The sequence below is a fragment of the Macaca thibetana genome, chromosome 3 (genome assembly GCF_024542745.1).
Source record: "Macaca thibetana thibetana isolate TM-01 chromosome 3, ASM2454274v1, whole genome shotgun sequence".
Lineage (NCBI taxonomy): Eukaryota > Metazoa > Chordata > Mammalia > Primates > Cercopithecidae > Macaca > Macaca thibetana.
Window position 1 is genome coordinate 178,978,892 of NC_065580.1, and position 18,762 is coordinate 178,997,653.

At 34.5% G+C, this 18,762-nt stretch overlaps 1 protein-coding gene across 2 annotated transcripts in view; it reads right to left on the reverse strand.

The window, feature by feature from the left end:
- CHODL (chondrolectin) overlaps positions 1-18,762 on the reverse strand; it is a 456,335-nt gene that overhangs the window by 11,497 nt on the left and 426,076 nt on the right. Inside the window, exon 1 of one of the 2 annotated variants that reach the window (XM_050782171.1) lies at positions 10,560-11,156. The exons of the other annotated variant lie outside the window; for it this stretch is intronic. Within the exon in view, the coding sequence (XP_050638128.1) occupies positions 10,560-11,046 (487 nt within the window). The 5' untranslated portion in view covers positions 11,047-11,156. Of the gene's footprint in view, positions 1-10,559; positions 11,157-18,762 lie in introns of those variants that run through there. 2 annotated transcript variants of the gene reach the window in all.

Sequence of the window (18,762 nt, forward strand, 5' to 3'; positions counted from 1 at the left end):
TTTAAACTCAGTACTTCAAGCAATGTTTGTTAAGGGAAGTTATAACTCTTCTGGCTTAGATTTTATAAACCAATTAACATAGCAAATGAAAATAGCTAAAGGAATTTCAGGAGTGTATAGTAAAGTGAGCTAAAACTTAATGAAAGAAGAATAACAACTCATAACACAAATTAATTATCAAAAACAAGTAATGTATAATGAAACAATTTTATATAAGGTGTTCTGAAGAAGATACAAAGTGGCAGATTTAAGGTATAAATATTTGCTTTCATTTTGTATACCCGAAAGCAAATCTATTAAAATTGGAAGTTAAGAGAGGACAGAATGAAGGTAATTGGTAGTAATAAATGATTAATTAATATAATATTATATTGGAAGTGACAGGATAGAGTTCTAAATTCCTCACTATCTCTGAAAAAATCTCATTACCAATCTTTTTAGTATTTTTCTGGGGTCTTTGGGGAGATAATGTGTGTAAACTCCAATTCCGAGGCCAATGTCTTCTCTCATTTTACAGGGACATCTCTGATAAGTGATAAATTGCAAATTAAAATCTCCCAACTATGAGCTTAGAGAATTAAGTACTTTTAAAAAATGAATTTAATTTAAATGTGAAAAAAATGATGGCTTAGAGAACAGTGGAACAAATATATCATGAAATAAAGGAGCTAGTAAAATCTTACCAATGGCTAGCTGTTGTTGATTTCTCACAATTTGGATGGAGACCTGAGTAGGCTGAAATTTGGCCAAACTGGTCTTTCAAAGACAGTTAAATGATTAGCTCAAAACAATTAAGGTAATAAACATTTAGCAGACTTGAGAACAAATTATTTCTCTCAGCTTTAGAGGCTCTCCTTATATATTAAACACATATGAAATAACAATGTCTTCCTCTAATTTAACCTTAAAAATGCTCCATTCGTTCCTTTATGAGTTTGAAAGTAATAGTATTACATTTTTCGAATCTTCCCTAACTCAGAATTTTATTAAACTTAAAAAAAAATTCATTTAAATTCACCTTTCTCTGTAGTTAATCTTACTACTGGTGGTTTTATTGCATATTTCTTCAGGAATAAAGATTAGGACCAACCAAATATCCAAAATCTATAAATAAATACACAGAATACTCTGAATTTGGAAGGGAAGTTTAAAATCTATTTTTTATCTTAAACCTGTATTTTAAAGATTTTTATGTTACAGAATTCCATTCAACCACCTAACCACCTTTCCTGACATCTATTGATTATGTATAGTCTATACTATACCCAATAAAGTCATTATTTGTAGTATCCTGAAAATCAATTTATTTCAAGATATTAGCCAGAATCCCAAACAAGCATAAAAGAAGTTTTGAGACCTCATAATGAGATTCTGCTCTAATAACATTTGTGAAGTCTTGAACACATAGGCAAAAAGAGTTTGGAAAAAAAATCTCAAAATTAAATTTTACATACCTCTGCATGTTAAGCAGTGTTAATTTTCCTAATTATCAAGTGAAATAGCTGCAAATATGCATGATATCATGTCATAATAAATCACAGATATTTATATTACATATATATGCCAGAGATAGATAGATAGATAGATAGATAGATACATAGATAGATAGATAGATAGATAGATAGATAGATAGATAGATAGATAGATAATAGATTGACGTCAAGGATATTATGGTGTATAGGATTTAGCTAGTTCTACAAGCAATGGATTTTCTATTGTTCTATTGTCTACACTCACCCTTGTTTACCATTAAGAATGTACGGCAGGATTATAAACAAGATCCAGAATGGTCATTCTGTCTTGTTTTGATTTTCACTGCTTCTACTTTTGTTCACCTCTGCTCTCTGCTGTCAACTTTTAAAACCACCAACGATCCCTCTCTGTTACTATTTCCTGTGCCCAAACTGCTTTCCATAGCCGCTTCTACTTTCTTAGTCTTGCCCTCTTTTAGCTTAGATTTGGACTTGGAAAACAGACTATCGATTACTTTATGTAAAATTAAGACAAATTACTTTATGCTAAGAAATTAGGAAATAGTTTCACTACTTTCTTACAATTCATCTCCATTAACATTATTCTTGTTGGTATTTATGGCCTTTTCTACTATGTATTTAATTGTGTAGCCTATCAATAAAAGTTGTCAGTAGTCAGGGATTTGTGGGGTTGGGGGAGATTCTTGTATTTAAATACTGGCAAAAAAAAAAAAAAGCATTCAAACTTTGTACTTTAATTACAGTACATCACGCTGAGCCAGTGTATCATATCCATTCCCTTCTGGAGTCAGCAATTAAGGACCTATGATGACACTCAGACAGAAAGGCACAGAAATCAGTGGAAGGTCATTAACATCTCAACAGTGTTTGAGTGATAGGCATTCAATATCTTGACACAAACAGAGAACAGCCAACCATAAACTAGTAGTTCTGGCAATGCAAGCAAGCCAAGAGTTGTTCCCTCTGTTTCATTACCTGGATCTGGACCCAGGAGCGACACACTGAAAAATATGAACAAATTAACAGGCTGCCCAAACTGTTAATGCAAAAGAACATATTAGTGTGAATGACCATGGGAAATAAGTTAGAGAGACTTCAGGACAAACCAGCCTGAAAATAAATATTCTTTGAGAGATGATTAAGAGAGTCCTAATGGCTGACTCTGAAAATTAATGTATTATTTTAAAATTTCTCCTAATACATTATAAAGTTTTGTGATGATTTCATCATTTCAAATGGTTGTTCTGGATCAGAGCCTAACGATGCCATTACGCCTGTGTTTCCCTGCTTGTATTTAGAAGCATGCTGTTTCCATTTTCATCTACTACATCCTTTACCTAGTTCTAAGTGTCCAAATATATCTTAATTACATTCCCTTGAGTTTTCAACTTGTTCAATTTTTCACTCCAAGAACTTTCTGCCTTGGATTTTATCCCAGCACTTTTGAAATATTAAATTTCCCTACCAAGATTGTTTTGCAAGATATCAAAAAATGTCATATTAAAAAAAACAAAAAAACAGACTAGCCAGACCTTTCAGTGAGCAAAAAGTTTGTTATATGTAACAAAGCCTCACACATTTAGGGAATTCCTGGGTGTGACGCATATGCTAAAAGTCACTGTTCATTATCTCTGACATTAAAAGATAAATGCAACACAGATTTTCTCATGATGAGCATACAAAAATGGTGATGTAAATTAACTCACAAAATTAAGATAGCACTTCTAATTAAATGCATGAGAGCTTTAGGTTTCGTGTGGAAATTTCTAACACCATTATGTTAGTTTATACAGATATAATAATAATAAAAGAAAAAATATAGGGACAGAGATTATATTGAAAATAATTAACAATCAATGCTGCGCAGGCCCTGGACAATGGCCAGCTTGACACTCTCTGTGCCAGGCCGTGTCTCTGGTTGTGGATAATAGAACAGTCCTCAGGTCCTGCTTGAGAGAGTGGAGACTGTGATGGCTGCATGGCAGGGAGACTCTAAGGGCATCAAGAGAGCATCCCATCATCAACCGGAATGGATATATTAACTCTAAAGTTTGATCATCAGCTGTGTCTACAGAGTTTGAACTGAAAAGTCACTACCAGTTCAGATCTAGCAAGGCAGTTTTCAGGAAATTATAAATATATTGCACAATTTTTATGGGTTTATATACAATCATTTAAAGCTGACACTGAATTTCTTTATACTCAATTCTATTTTATTACTGATTTCCACCTTAGCGTGCAAATTTGGTCCAAGTTGCAGCAAAATCAGCAGAAGCAGCAGCTATTGAACATCTCACCGCTATTTCAGCTGATCACATTTGGCTACTGATGCAGTGAAACTCCAACAGCTGGGAAACAAATGTTGCCCTAATTCCCAGAAAAGTTTTATTAATGCAGATCTTCTGGAAGCAACTTTCCCACTTCTGTAAAAGCCAACCTTCCTAGAGAACAATTACAATGACCTCTCGTCTCATTCTGTGAGATGATATGGAGAATTTCTCTGTCTCTTATTTTCAAATGTTATGTTCAGATAAAATCTTCCATCAACATTTTACGGGATAGATAAGTATTCAGAGAACCATACAATGGGTTCTATTACACTAAGGTTACATTTATGCCGTCTAACTATAAATTACTAAATGTCAACTAGCATCTGCAGTTGAAGACATCCTTTAATTGTGGGCTTATCTACAAGAGAGAGAAAAGATCTGCCCAGGATTCTACAAACATATTGAGAAAATAAAATTCAAGGTAATTTCTCTACAAACATATTGAGAAAATAACATTCAAGATAATTTCTCTACAAACATATTGAGAAAATAACATTCAAGATAATTTGTTTGCTAGATGTGCACTAGGAGCTAATTAATTTTTAAATCTGAAAAGTATTTAAATATGCAAGTTTTTCTGCACTGGATTTTTTAACATATAAGTTCATGGGTACATATGTAGGATGCACAGATTTATTACATAGGTAAATGTGTGTCATGGAGGTTTGTAGTACAGATTGCACTGAATTTTTAGAGAAATATTGTATAGAATATTTCTTTTATAGAGAAGAGACTTCTTTATATAAAATATATAAATATTTATTTTATACATTAAAATAAAAAAATATATTTATTTTATACATTAAAATAAATAAAACAAATATTTATTTTTTATACATTAAAATAAATAAAACAAATATTTATTTTATACATTAAAATAAAATAAATATTTATTTTATACATTAAAATAAAATAAATATTTATTTTATACATTAAAATAAATAAAACAAATATTTATTTTATACATTAAAATAAATAAAACAAATATTTATTTTATACATTAAAATAAATAAAACAAATATTTATTTTATACATTAAAATAAATAAAACAAATATTTATTTTATACATTAAAATAAATAAAATAAATATTTATTTTATATTAAAGAAATATTCATCCTTATTAGTTTCACACACAGCTACATAAGCAAACAGGCCCTTTTATTTAGAGAAAGCTATTATTATTAACATTCGTATCACTGTCACAACAAAGATTTCATCAGTATTTCCATGAATAAGTAGATGAGTTTTGTCTTTTTTCTTAGCCATTAAAATTTCTATAGAGCTAACTATTGGCAGAGGTTTAAATGCTTTTGGCAATGATATAAAAGTGAGGCCAAACTCATGAAGTCATGGTAGTTTGCTTTTGCTTTCTGAGTAGAAAGGATCTGTAATTTGATTTTCTTTTTGCTTGTATTTGTTTACTTTCTGATAGTTGAGTGCTCAGTTAGTTATGAAAATAATACATATTTTCTTATGTCTCATACTATAATTATATATTATCAATATTAGATGAGTATGGAATTTATATCACTTTTTCAATAAAAATATAAAAGACATATTACCAATTCCTACTGTTCAATTATGATCACCATTAGTTGCAAAAAAAAGTAAAATAAAGCATCCACATGGTAAATATTCCCCAAATCAGGTTGACTTAAGTTAGAATGTTTTATTGGAATCATACAAGGTATTTTTTCTTTTTCATAATTTCTTCTTATCCCCCTCACAATCACACTGATAAGTTTGCTGATACTATCATAAACAGTGTAGCAAAGCCTGTGATACCAATGCCATACACAGTGTAGCAAGGCCTGTGATGCCAGTGCCAACACTTTTGAACTAAAAAGGAAAGGCCTGGTGTTCATTTTAAGTGTTCTGTTTTCAGCATTCAATGTTACACCAACATCTTAAAAATCTTTCTTACAAAGAGTTTTATTATAATAAACTTTTATTTTTATGAATGAGATTTTATAAGGTACTTAATTGCATAGTGTGCTATAGCTGGAATCCATTTTCTTACATTAATAAACACATTTATTTATAACTTCATTTATAATTTTAAATTTATAAATGTAGGCTGTGCTCATTTTCAGGATGATGGCAGCAGCAGCAAGCCCTGCTTCTCCAGTTGGAAAATGCCATAAGCTTTCTGAGAAGAGGATGAGACTATCTTTTAAAAAAATCATAATACTTACTATGGAGATTAGAATATTAAGTAGTAAACCAAGTATCAGTGTGACTTAAGAGTTCATGTAGCCAATCAAAAGGAATTTGCTTTGAAATCAAACTCTATACTTGAACTTTGGGTACTTGAGATTATTTAATCGCCCCTGTCCTCAGTCTTCTTAATTAAATAATGAGACCAGTTATAAGTTTTATAGAAATAATGATTCTAATCATAAAGGCCTGAAATTTAGCAATAATTTAGAATGCAGCACCTCATTCCTACCACAATCCATGCTTTGGGATAAATTAGGAGAAGACGACCTCTCCTGGTGAGAGATGGCAGAAAGGTCCCCCTTATAGACTGTCCAACTAGAAAAAGTTGATTTTGCCTCTAGGTGGCTTGAGTTCCAAGCGCTGGGCTTGCCAAGCTGAGCTCCTTCTTCTATCTTTTTGGCATGTACCTCTGCACAGTGCACAATCTGCATAGTGTGTTTGAACCTTTTTAATATTCCTAGCAAGCCTATGACATAGGTACTCTTATCTGTTTTCAAAATGAGGCAAAGAGGGCAGACAATAGTTGAATAATTTGCCCAAGTTCACACAGCTCACAAGTACTGAAGCTGGGGTTTGAAACCACGTCATCTGGCTCTACAGTCCATGTTTTACCAGATTTCTATGCTGTCTCCATATGTCTCACACCTAATATAAAGGGGGAAAATTTCATGAACAAAAGGGATTGATGAATACAAACACTGTGCATGTTATCTATGTCAGAATCATTATCATTAATCTGTTATTGATGACTGGGCGGCTAATATATGCAAGGCTTGTGTATTGAGAGCTTGCTGCTAAACAGAATTAGATTTTCTGTTACAAATATTTAAATAAGACTTAACGTTGCCTCTGTCTCAGATTTTCAAACCACATATGCCTTTAATAAATTTTTATCTAGTCTTTTTATTTTCCAAATGAAACAAACTAGGTCCAAATTGAATGCTTTCCGCATTACAAAGAGTGTAAGTTTAGCCAAGTTGTCATCCTGTGTTATATCATTAGGAGTATGTTAAAACAGTGAAAGAAACACTTTCATCCCACAGTTGGACACATCCATCTACTTGTATATGAATGCCTGACACAGAAAGTTGTTGTAAATAGTAAAAATTGTTTGTGAGTGCATCTTCTGAAGTTTAGCCTTGGACCCCTTTATATATACATATATATAATACATATTATATATATATGTATATATAATAATACATTATCTTTTCTAAAGGTAATGTAACAGATATTGCCATCTTCAGGAAAAAGTTATAAAAACAAAACCATAAAATGATGACAAACAGCAGTCAAAGAATAATGGCTATGATAAATGGTTAGTTTATTAAATGACTGGTAATAAGATTAATTTGTTCCTTTCATGCCCAAGAGATACTTAAAGTAATTGCGTCTCTGAAAACTGCACTGTCATCATTTTATGCTTTTGATGATATCACAGAATAGTTCCATAGGCTGAGATAGGCTCCGCTGTTCTCTTGTATCTCCCTTGCTATTATACTATATTACAGTAATGTATGTGCTACTGTTCACCACCCATGAATTTGCAATATTCTATGGACTCTACACGATAAGAAGGGAGGTCTCTAAATCACCCAGTCTCCTAAATAAAATGTGTGCCAGTTTGAATAAGGTTAAACTAATATATATTAAAGTGTCCTGGAGAAATCTGGAAGCACCATGAAAATACTCCTAACGTCATTTTGCAGCAAAAATAGGTTGGAGATCGCTGCTATGCACACTACAAAGAAAAAGGAAAAAAAAGAGAAACAGATTACTTCAAAACACTTCAAATATTTAAAAGTATCACTTGCTCTTCAAACATATCCTCCCAACTTAGAGACCTGAATTTTGAATCCTTCATATTTGTCCTTATGCCTACAAGTAAAATCCTTTTACCTTTGTCCTAAAGAAGACATCATTACTCACCAGTCACTTCACAAAATTAAATGATTGCAGCTCCTATAGATATTCTCTACACATCTGTGAGTAGTAAGAAATCAGTATGGGTCTAAGCTCCTAAAAGTAGTTTCCGTATTAGCATCATAAATTCAATAAATAGGCTTTGATTACTATCACCATGTCACATATTGTTTTGCATATTCACACATCAAAATAAGTATGACCACTGACCTAGAAAAAATACTTTCTTATTACGACTACATGCCGCTAACTCAAGGGTCAGATAACGATGACAAAGTTGTTTGAAATGTCATTTCTTGCTAAAATATATCCACTTTATTTTTAAGAAATGCTCTAAACTTTAGAAAAGGTGATGTATTTAAAAGTACTGGAAAGTATCTTATTGAATATTTTAAAGTATTAAAATATTCTTTTAATACTATTATTATTTCTGTGGAGAATTATTTTGTGAGTGTCTATTTTTCTGGGGTCAGTGATTATTTGAGTATCCTACATAGAAATTATAAATTGTTGTACTGAAATTTAACAAATAGAAACATATTCCATACGTTGTAAGTATGTTCCTAATAACAGCCCCCAAAGAGGCTCTTACTCTTCTATAAAGATTTGGTGAATGGTCCCAAGTGACATGAAAAAAATTGATGCACCAATTCAAAACTTACATTGACCAGGTAGACAATAGATCCGTTAGAAACTATTGCTACAAAAATGTCAGGCTTTAGGCTGCTCTGTTCTCTGGCCATTGTGGTCAAAATGCATCCTTTTAAAAAATTAGTCTTCAAAGAATAAAAGTCACAAATCAATTTATAGATGGTTAAATTTCAATGTGAATTTTATGACCAAAGACAATTGAATTATTCATAAGAAAAACATAACTAATTATTTTAATATCAAATAAACATCATCATTTATGCTAAATCAAATAGATCATGTTCAGTTAATTAGAAATTTTCCAGATGTCACCTACAAGATGCCTAGAAATGCTTAACAAGAAAACCTAACAGAAGGTTTGGAAAAAATTATGTACTCAAAATATACCTAGAACACAAAATATACCTCTTCAACAATTTTTTAAGCTCTGATTTTACTTTAGATATTATTTTTCCTCCCTTTAAAATGTTGAGGCCTAGGAATAAGAGCATATCTAAAGGATATTATTTAGGTAAATGAGTAAAAAACACCTTATGTTCAAAGCATGGTCTCTGCTGTTTATTCAGTTGCATGAATAATTCTGATAAGTACAAAGACAGATAAGTAATTCACAAAATCAGATGAGTCTGTATAATGAACTTTTTCTTTGCAGCTAACTTAGGGAGGAAAAGGATCTAATGTTACAGATTCTGAAAATTCTGAAAAAAAGTGTAGAGTGATTGTTAACCACAGGTGTAAGAATTATATTCTGAAGCTGTAGAACATCACAAATTGCTAAGGGGAAGATCAGTGACAATTAAGCTTAATATGCCAATGTCTAAAGGTCTGTCTTCACAACTGAATTAGTTGCTGTCATCTGTCATCTATTTCTACATCTAGTGACACCTGTTGTATAGGTGTACAAAAGTAAAAAGGACTATTTGTGCTTTTTATGTTTAAAAAAACACTTTTCACCCTCAAAACACATATATCCAACAAATACTTATTGCAGTGTTTCAATGAGCATAGTAAGAGATTTCAATAAAGTGTAGCTATGATCAGCCTTTATGTAAAGCCCTAAGCACATTCACCCTAGGTCATTGAGAATCTGTATCCTTTTGAAGAGACCCTCTCAAAAAGTAAGGGAGAGTAGATGCAATACAAATTGTTCAACGACAGGACAGTGAGAGTCAAAAAAAAGAAAAATCAAAGAAAACCTGGGAAGCTTGCCAACTTTGATCCGTTTCTCATGCGCTCACTCAACAGAACTAATTGTGCACCTACTGTGTGCCGAACCTGCAGTCATTACCAAGTATACCTCGGCCCAACTCCAGCTGACTTCATTTTCTGGGAAGTCCCCAACTTGGAACGAAGTGTGCAAAGGAAAGGCATCTACACACAATGATCACACTCCAGTTCCTTGCCAGTAGTCCTGCTGAGAACAAAGACCGAATGCCCAGGCATCTGGAGGCGACCCACAGCGAATTGATCTGGTCTCAGAAAGCATCCGAGTGCACATAGTGCTGGGACCAAAGTCCAGCTAGAGCAACAGAGCAACAGAGGGTGGCATTTCTGCGGTGGCTCTTCTGTCTCTGGGTTCCCTCCGCCTCCGCCCTACCCCACCCCTTCTGCAGGTGCTGAGCCCTGCCCTGTGGTCAACTCTCATAAAGAAAGTGGAAATCACTCCTGAAAAAAAAAAGACTGTGCCGCTCGTGATGAAGCAGAGGCTCGCTCCGCAGCTACTTAAGCAAGCACTTCACAAAAATTTAAACTTTCCTGCGTGTGTGTTAGAGAAGAGAGGGAGGAGAACAGCACAACCAATTTCTCCCCGCCTCCTCCCGGACCCTTAAGCCGCACTGGTTTCCAACGCCCCGGAGAGCCTCTGCCCGAGGACAGGCTGCCCGCCGCGCCCCGTGATCCCCTCTCCCAGCTCCTTCTTCGGGGAGACGGCCCCTGACTCACCGCTGACCACCCGGCGGCAGAAGGCTCCGTGGCCGCAGAGCAGCGCGGCGCCCAGCAGCAGCGAGACCACGCGGCTCATCGCGGCGCGGTGCAGCAGCAGGTGTTGCGTGGAGCGAGGGCGGCCTCTGCCGGGGCGCAGCCCGCGACTCTGGCTCCGCAGCCTCCCTGCCTCCTGGGCCCTACTCCCGCCGCCGGAGCCCAGCTGCCCGACCCCCTGCGCGCATCGCCTTTGGCCGGGACCTGCCGCCTGCCGCGCCTGTGCCGCGTGTGGATGTGCCCGGCTGGAGCTCAAGACTTCGACGGTGCGCGTTTGGGGGACTGAAGTTAGGGGGTCCCGTGTATGTCCCAGAGGCGAAGCAGAAGCCCCGGCTTGGACCGCACGGTTATGTTTTGCTTTTCTCCCCGGCCTCTGACAATTGAGAGGCTGAGCCGGTGCTCCCTGGTCCTGGATCACAGCTGCAGCAGCCGCTCTGCGCTCAGGCACCATCTTATATACCCACGTCTCGAGGACCCGGTCCCCTCGCTAGTAATAATTTTTAACTACTTCGTCTCTCCAGCCATGTGGAGTATCCCAGCACCTCCCCTAAAAACGGGAGCCACTTTGAAAACAGTCCAGTCAGCAGCCCCGCCTCCTCTGGTGCCCTCCTCCCTGTCCCCTCTTTTCATTCGCTAGCGGACTGGATACTCATTTGTGTAAAATGTGACAGCTTTGCTATTAAACTCTGGCAAGAAGTTGGATCCATTTGGTTTTCTCAAAGATAAATGTGTACGGGGATGCCAAGTTGTGTGGCCTTTCCCTTTCTGTGCTAAATTGCTTCATCATATGTATTGCTAGATGCAGGGCACAGCCACTATTTAAGATGGGTTGGTGAAGTGAGAGCCAAAACCTGCTCAGTGAATTATATAATGTGGCAGGTTTTTCCCCACCTAGGTTCTGCAAATAGATTATCTCCAAGCAGGTTGTTTGACGAAAACTGCCACAACAGCAAATTGAAGGGAATATTTGAGGCATGGTTTTCGAAACTGATTTCACTCTCAGTGTTTGCAACTCCAGAGAAAATCGTCAACAAAAAGTAGACATTCTGAATTCTTGGGAATTTCCTGGAGGTAAATGAAATTCAAATATTTCCTTACAAGCATCTATCGGTGATCTACGATATACATTAGAAGTAAAGTTCATTGGAAAACCTGCATTTTTCATAACCTGACCTGCTCTTTATTCAAACAGCCTAGCCAAGGACTGTGATAGCTAGTTTCCAGGAGAACTGGAGAGAAGTTCATAGGAATTTAATGCATATCAAGTCCGTAGTATGAACTCTGCAAATGTTCTCATAATGAGCTTCTGTAGAATTGGTATTTTCTCATTATGTTGCTTTAAATGCATGAGAATTTGTTAAATAACATTGTTTGTCTTATAGGAAGTACATTTTCCTCTAACTTCCTGCTGTCTTTGGTTTCATAAGCCACAGGTACACTGTAAACATCTGTTGGACTCTTTTATTGGAAAAAGGAATTAAATACTGATACAATAAGGACAAATCTTCCAGAATCAGAAATTTTAGCATTTGGAAAGACCTTAAAGATTATTAAATGCACTCTACTCGTGACAGTAGGATTGTAGCTCGGTCTGGAGTCCCAGCTATTTGGGAGGCTGAGGTAGGAGTTTGACGCTGCAGTGAGCTATGATCCAGCCACTGCATTCCAGTTTTGGGGACATGCAAAATCCTGTCTCAAAAAAAAAAAAAAGAAGGAAAGAAATGGAATCCTAAAATAACTATAATAATGTCTATCCTATCACTGCCTTTTTCTTACATTCGCTTTAAAAACACAATTTTTTTGCAGAAACATGGGCAGTTAATACATTTTGACCTTGCAGAGGCTATGGATTCTGTGGCTTTCACACTAGCTAATTATTCACAAAAAACAGGCACTGCTGGGATTCTGAACGAAAAATGGAAAACTGATATGCCTCCAGGCAATAGAGCTACAGCTCAGCCCTGGAAACCATGTCAAAGAGTATCACCGGGCATAGCCATGGTAGGAGAGCTGTCTTCCAGGGGCTCACAGTTCAGTGCAGAGAAAGAAATAAAATAATAATTCTGTGTATAAATGCTGTAATGGAAGGGCGAATCAAGTGTCATGGCTAGCATAGAAGATGAGACATTCATCTGGAGGCATGTTTGCAGGAATTCTCTAGCTGCAGAAAAGGTTGATGGTGGTGATCCCCATGGCTTCTCCAAATACCTGTAGAGCTAGGATTCTGAAGGGGATCTCCTTTCCCCTTTCATGCCACCCTGCTCTCAGTTACTCATGCAGTTCAGAGCTACTGTAAACAGGTCCCTCTTTGGGAAAGAATCTCAGTACATTACAACATAAGCACTAGATATAGATTCCTACATATCAGTAGGCCCAAATGTCTCTCATGCCTAAAAAGCTAGCAAGAATGAAGCCATTTTTTGTCAGGAAGGATCTTCATGGTATTAGTAATTCAGGAAGTCTAATAATATATTATATAATAGTATATAACTGTAATATATACAACTGTATATATATATATACATCTATTCTATCACTTCCTTTTACTATCAATAGTATTGATACTATCAATAGTATTGCCAGGACATAGAAAAGTAAATATTTGAAAGTTTAAAAGTAAAATCATTACTAGATAACCACTTCAGCAATAAGCAGAAAGGTTTTCTTTATTTTTTTTCTGAGTAATGTTTGGTTATCACTTCCAGTAAGAGAAGTGATACATATATGTAATATATATAATTATAGTTATATATTGTATATATTATATACTATATTTATATATATAAATATATATACTGTATATATTGTATATATAGTATATATTGTATATATTATATACTATATTTATATATTATATTATATATTTATATATATTTATATATAGTATATTTATATTTAATATACTATATTATATATATACTATATTATAATATAGTATATATATATATATATACTATATTTATATATAGTATATATATTATATACTATATTTATATATATTGTATATATGGTATATATTATATACAAATATATAAATATATAGTATATATTTATTGTATATATTATACACTATATTTATATATAAATATATATAGTATATAATATATACAAATATTATATATATTTATATATAAATATATATACTATAATTATATTATATATATTACATATATATATCACTTCTCTTACTGGAAGTGATAACCAAACATTACTCAGAAAAAATATATAATATATATTTTTTATAGTTACATAAAATATATAACTATATATAACTATAATAATAGTTATAGCTTATTAATATAAGCTTATATATAATATATAATTATATTATATAGTTACAGATAATATTATTTATATATAGCTTATATATAATATATAACTATAATAATAACTGTATCCTCAATGTGGTTGCACAGACTCCCTAACATACACTTTCTTATCTTTAGGCTAGAATTGTATCAGTTTAAGTTGGCCACATTCATTAACTAAGGCTGTTCAGCAGTTATTCTGGATGTTGTTTGACACATCAGGAAAATAAATTATTACAGGTTCTTTTTAGATTAATGTTTTTAAAGGGACTGGTTGACAATAACAGCTTTTTTTTGTTTGTGTCTCCGTCACTTCAAAACATCTGGATGGGTCATCACTAAGTTCGGAGATCAGAGTTTGAGTTGTCGTAAACATAAAATGTGAGTGGTACTAGACATAGACAGGCTCTTTGGAGAGCCCTGGTGGAAATCTCTCTTGGTTTCTTTTTTTTTTTTTCCCATACAGTATAATAGGGGCTATAAATTGAAATTTTTCAACAAAATTGTATTTTGGAAAAATGTTACAAGGTTATTGGGAGTTGGGGGAAAGCAACAAAATATTCAATAATTTTATTAACGAGGGATTTTAAATTTTTCCTCTTGTGGATATGCGTAAGGTGTCATAGGAGACACATGGTTTTCTGATGACATATTTTAGTTCCAAATTAACCAAACAAAATCAGAAGTTTAAGAATTGTTTGCAAATCGATCCCGAAATTAAGGGTTCTTTCTAGGGCAAGCAAGAGAAGAGACTTTAGGGTTATGTGAGGAATTGTGTATGTCTGGAGCTGGGCCCCAGGTCAGCTGATACCAAACAAGATCATATGACTGGCAGTCAGGAGAAAAGTCCCCCACAGGTTAACGGTCTTTGTCCACTTGGGAAAAAAAAAAAAAGGTTCAAATGAGAACTTCAAACTGATTAGGCTAAGGAGCTCAGCCTCTATTCAACACCTGAAATGCATCACTCTCTTCAAGCCCCCAAATACAAAGATGATCTCAGTAAAACTGGCCACAAAGGAATCTCAGGAATAAGTCGATCACTGAATCTCCAGAGGTTCTGAAACATTAATAGAGAAACAATATTTGGAATCCAACATTTTCAAAAGTGATATCAGGACTCTTAAGAGTATACTATGGAATCTATATAATATCCCCAATATACCACGAATTCCTTCACTCTTCCCACTCAGTTTCAAATGTCTGCAATTCCCAGTGAGCATCTGCTTCATGTGCCCATTAATACATCTCAAGGAAAGATAGCCTAAATTCCAGCCACTGATCTGCACTCAGTGGCTCTTCACTTGGGCAACTCAATACAGTGGCTTCAGCCTAAGTCACAGCAGGCTTCATTCATTTGTGCTCCAGATAGAAAACTGACAAATATGATCTTCAGAGGAGATTTGTTACAATGTTTAAAATTATTACAACTTTATATTAATAAATTTGAGATGTTTTCAGATTCCAACATTAACCAACCAACATTATTTATTCTATCACACTTTATTTAATGACAGTCAACGATTCTCCTAAGCACTATCAATAGTATTGCCAGGACATAGAAAAATAAATATTTGAAAGTTTAAAAGTAAAATCATTACTCCAAAACCACTTCGGCAATAAGCAGAAAGTTTTTCTTTTTTTTTTCTGAGTAATGTTTGGTTATCACTTCCAGTAAGAGAGCAGTGAATCCAAGGTTTTCCCTCCCAATATTTTAGAGATGACACCTTGGCATCTGTGTGGGTGTGTAACTGGCTTAAATGTAAGGATAAGCAGTTGGCCAGATTCCCCTGAGATTTACTTGTTCTTTTCAAAACATGTCTATGCGGTAGAATACATGATCTACCTCATTCAGGAGCCAGTTCCACCTTCCCCATAATCCCAGAAGGCAGTTTTTGCAGAGCTATCTAGGGGAATTTCACTGTTCACAAAGATATCAGAAATATAACAAAGAATTATACATGATTTTCTATAACTTGAAGTTAAAATTTCATAACTATTCTGTTGCATGGTCTGATCATTCAGGTGATGAATTAAAAATATTTATAGAGGCCGGGCGCGGTGGCTCAAGCCTGTAATCCCAGCACTTTGGGAGGCCGAGACGGGCGGATCACGAGGTCAGGAGATCGAGACCATCCTGGCTGACACGGTGAAACCCCGTCTCTACTAAAAAATACAAAAAACTAGCTGGGCGAGGTGGCGGGCGCCTGTAGTCCCAGCTACTCGGGAGGCTGAGGCAGGAGAATGGCGTAAACCCGGGAGGCGGAGCTTGCAGTGAGCTGAGATCCGGCCTCTGCACTCCAGCCTGGGCGGCAGAGCGAGACTCCGTCTCAAAAAAAAAAAAAAAAAAAAAAAAAAAAAAAAAAAATTTATAGAACTCCATTACTAGGAATAGATCCTATCAGATCTAAAGAATCATATAAACACATGTGCATGTTTAACCATCAACTCAGTAAATTAAAATTTCTTTGTAATGCTTCTTTATTAATTGAAAGCAATGAAATCTGTTTCTGTTGCTGGCAATCTAGTATAAGTCAATACTTTTTATTCTAATCACAGCTTAATTACTAAATCTGGTCTTAATATACGTTAATACAACCAAACAAAATTGAGATAATCAAACAAAAACTGTGTAAGCTAAAGTCACCCTTGCCTCAAGGGTTTGATCTGAGTTATTAGATACATAATTGACTAATTCCTTATTGGGGGTGATATTATATTATGGTAAAATTATTTGGCTAGCAGAAACATTAATCTAAAGTTTTCATTAATCTGACCGTGGGCAACTTTTCCTCATCTGTTTGGTTTTCACTTTATAAATACAAAAAGAATAAATTGAAGAAGTTCTGTGTTTCCTGACTGAATGAGATTCTATTGCAGAAATACTGTTATTTCATAAACTTTCCAAATGTTAATCATTGTTCCCCCAGCCAGAATGTCACGTTATTTGTATATTTGCACTAATTTTCCAAATATACATAGATATTATGGCTCTAATGAAATGTAAATTTAATTGTAAAACATCACTTAATTTATAAATCCTTTCCCATATATTCTGATAAATATTTACCAAAAGAACAATTGCTATTATGCGAGGTCTGAAAAACATACATATGTTAAAAATAGGGCTTCATACTCAAAGAAGTTGGAAATCACTATGCTAGATAATTTATACAGTCCTTTTCAGCTTTACAATTTATTTCACCAAAGTAAAAAAACTTAACATCTTCCATCTCTTTTTATTTTCTTCCCTTCCTCCTTCCCTCTCTCGTTCTCTTCTATTTTTTCCTATAAAAATGACAATGGTTTGATTCATAATAAGTGACTATATCCTCATTTAATTTCCAAATTATCCAGAAAATAGGAGTCCTGAAAATTTTCTATGGTCCTTTGAGTAATAAATCAACATATCACAGATGCCACAAAAATGAAAAATCCAAATAAAGCAAAATAAAATTGAGGGCCAAGTTGAGTAAAAGATAATCCAACGAAGAGACCACGAAACTGTAAATGAATATTTGACAAAGCAAGATACTTTCTATAAAAGTGTTTCATTTTACTAAAAGGGAAAGAGTGCAAAGGAAAGGAATAGCTAAAGACCTAAAAAATGTAAAATATTCCTTTGTGGCATTCATAAATATTAAATGTTTCTCCAAATATATCAAATGACTAGGAAACAATGGTGCCAAAGCCAGCCATAATAGTAATAAACTATATTATGTGAGATGACATACAAAGTTAGAGGGAATTTGAGGGAAAAAACAAAGGTTTATTAAAAAAATCAATTTAAATATCCTTCTGGAGGTACATCTGTCACTCCGCTACTCTTTCATACATTGTTTCTAAGCATAAATAGCTCACATGCCAAATGCATGTGTATAATGCAGGACAGCAATATGGAAATTTTGGAAATAATAAGGAATACTCTGTCAGATAAGTCATAGATATCAGCATCCATAAAAGTTTCTTTATCCTCTGGATTACCTTTCTAAAAGGAAAAGTTATTATTTGTCTGCAATAAGGTATAAATATACTACATTCCAAAGAAACTCCTATAAAATAAAGCTGAACAGAAAGGGAAAAACATAACAAAAGTAACTCTATTTCTATTACTTGATCCTTTAAAACAGAAAAAAAAATTAACTGAGCATGTTACAGTAAGAAATTGATACTATAATATTTCTCTCCAAAGAATGGACACAAAAATTCATAAGGTAGCCTTAATCTTCAAGAGTGTTAAAGAACATCAGAGAGCTACGAAGTCATCATGAATACCTTAGTCATGTACCTCCTGTCTTCTCAAATAGGTAAGAGTCATTTAATCTGGCACTAAAAAATCAGAAATAATGTTTTTGTTGTTTAAATACTTATGATGTTGAATAATGTGACAATTACAAATATACATATATATTTCTTCTTACAAGACTAGGATAATCATAGTGGACTCAGGCCCATCTGTGCTGAGACTCATTTACTTGTTACTGTTAAGACTTCTGGAAAAAATATTACTTATTGGGAATAAAATGGAGGATAAAGCTAGACCTACAGTCTTAATACTCTAATCAATTCCACCACCCATCCACAGCAATCCCTCCCTGAACTTTCACATAATCACATTGGTATGGTTTGGCTCTGTGTCCCCACCGAAATCTTATCTTGAATTGTACTCCCATAATTCCCATGTTATGGGAGAGACCCACTGGGAGAGAACTTGAATCATGGGAACGGTTTCCCCATACTGTCCTCATGGTAGTGAATGAGTCTCACGAGATCTCATGGTTTTATCAGATTTATCAGGGGTTTCCTGTTTTGCATCTTTCTCATTATCTCTTGCCACCACCATGTAAGAAGTGCCTTTCACC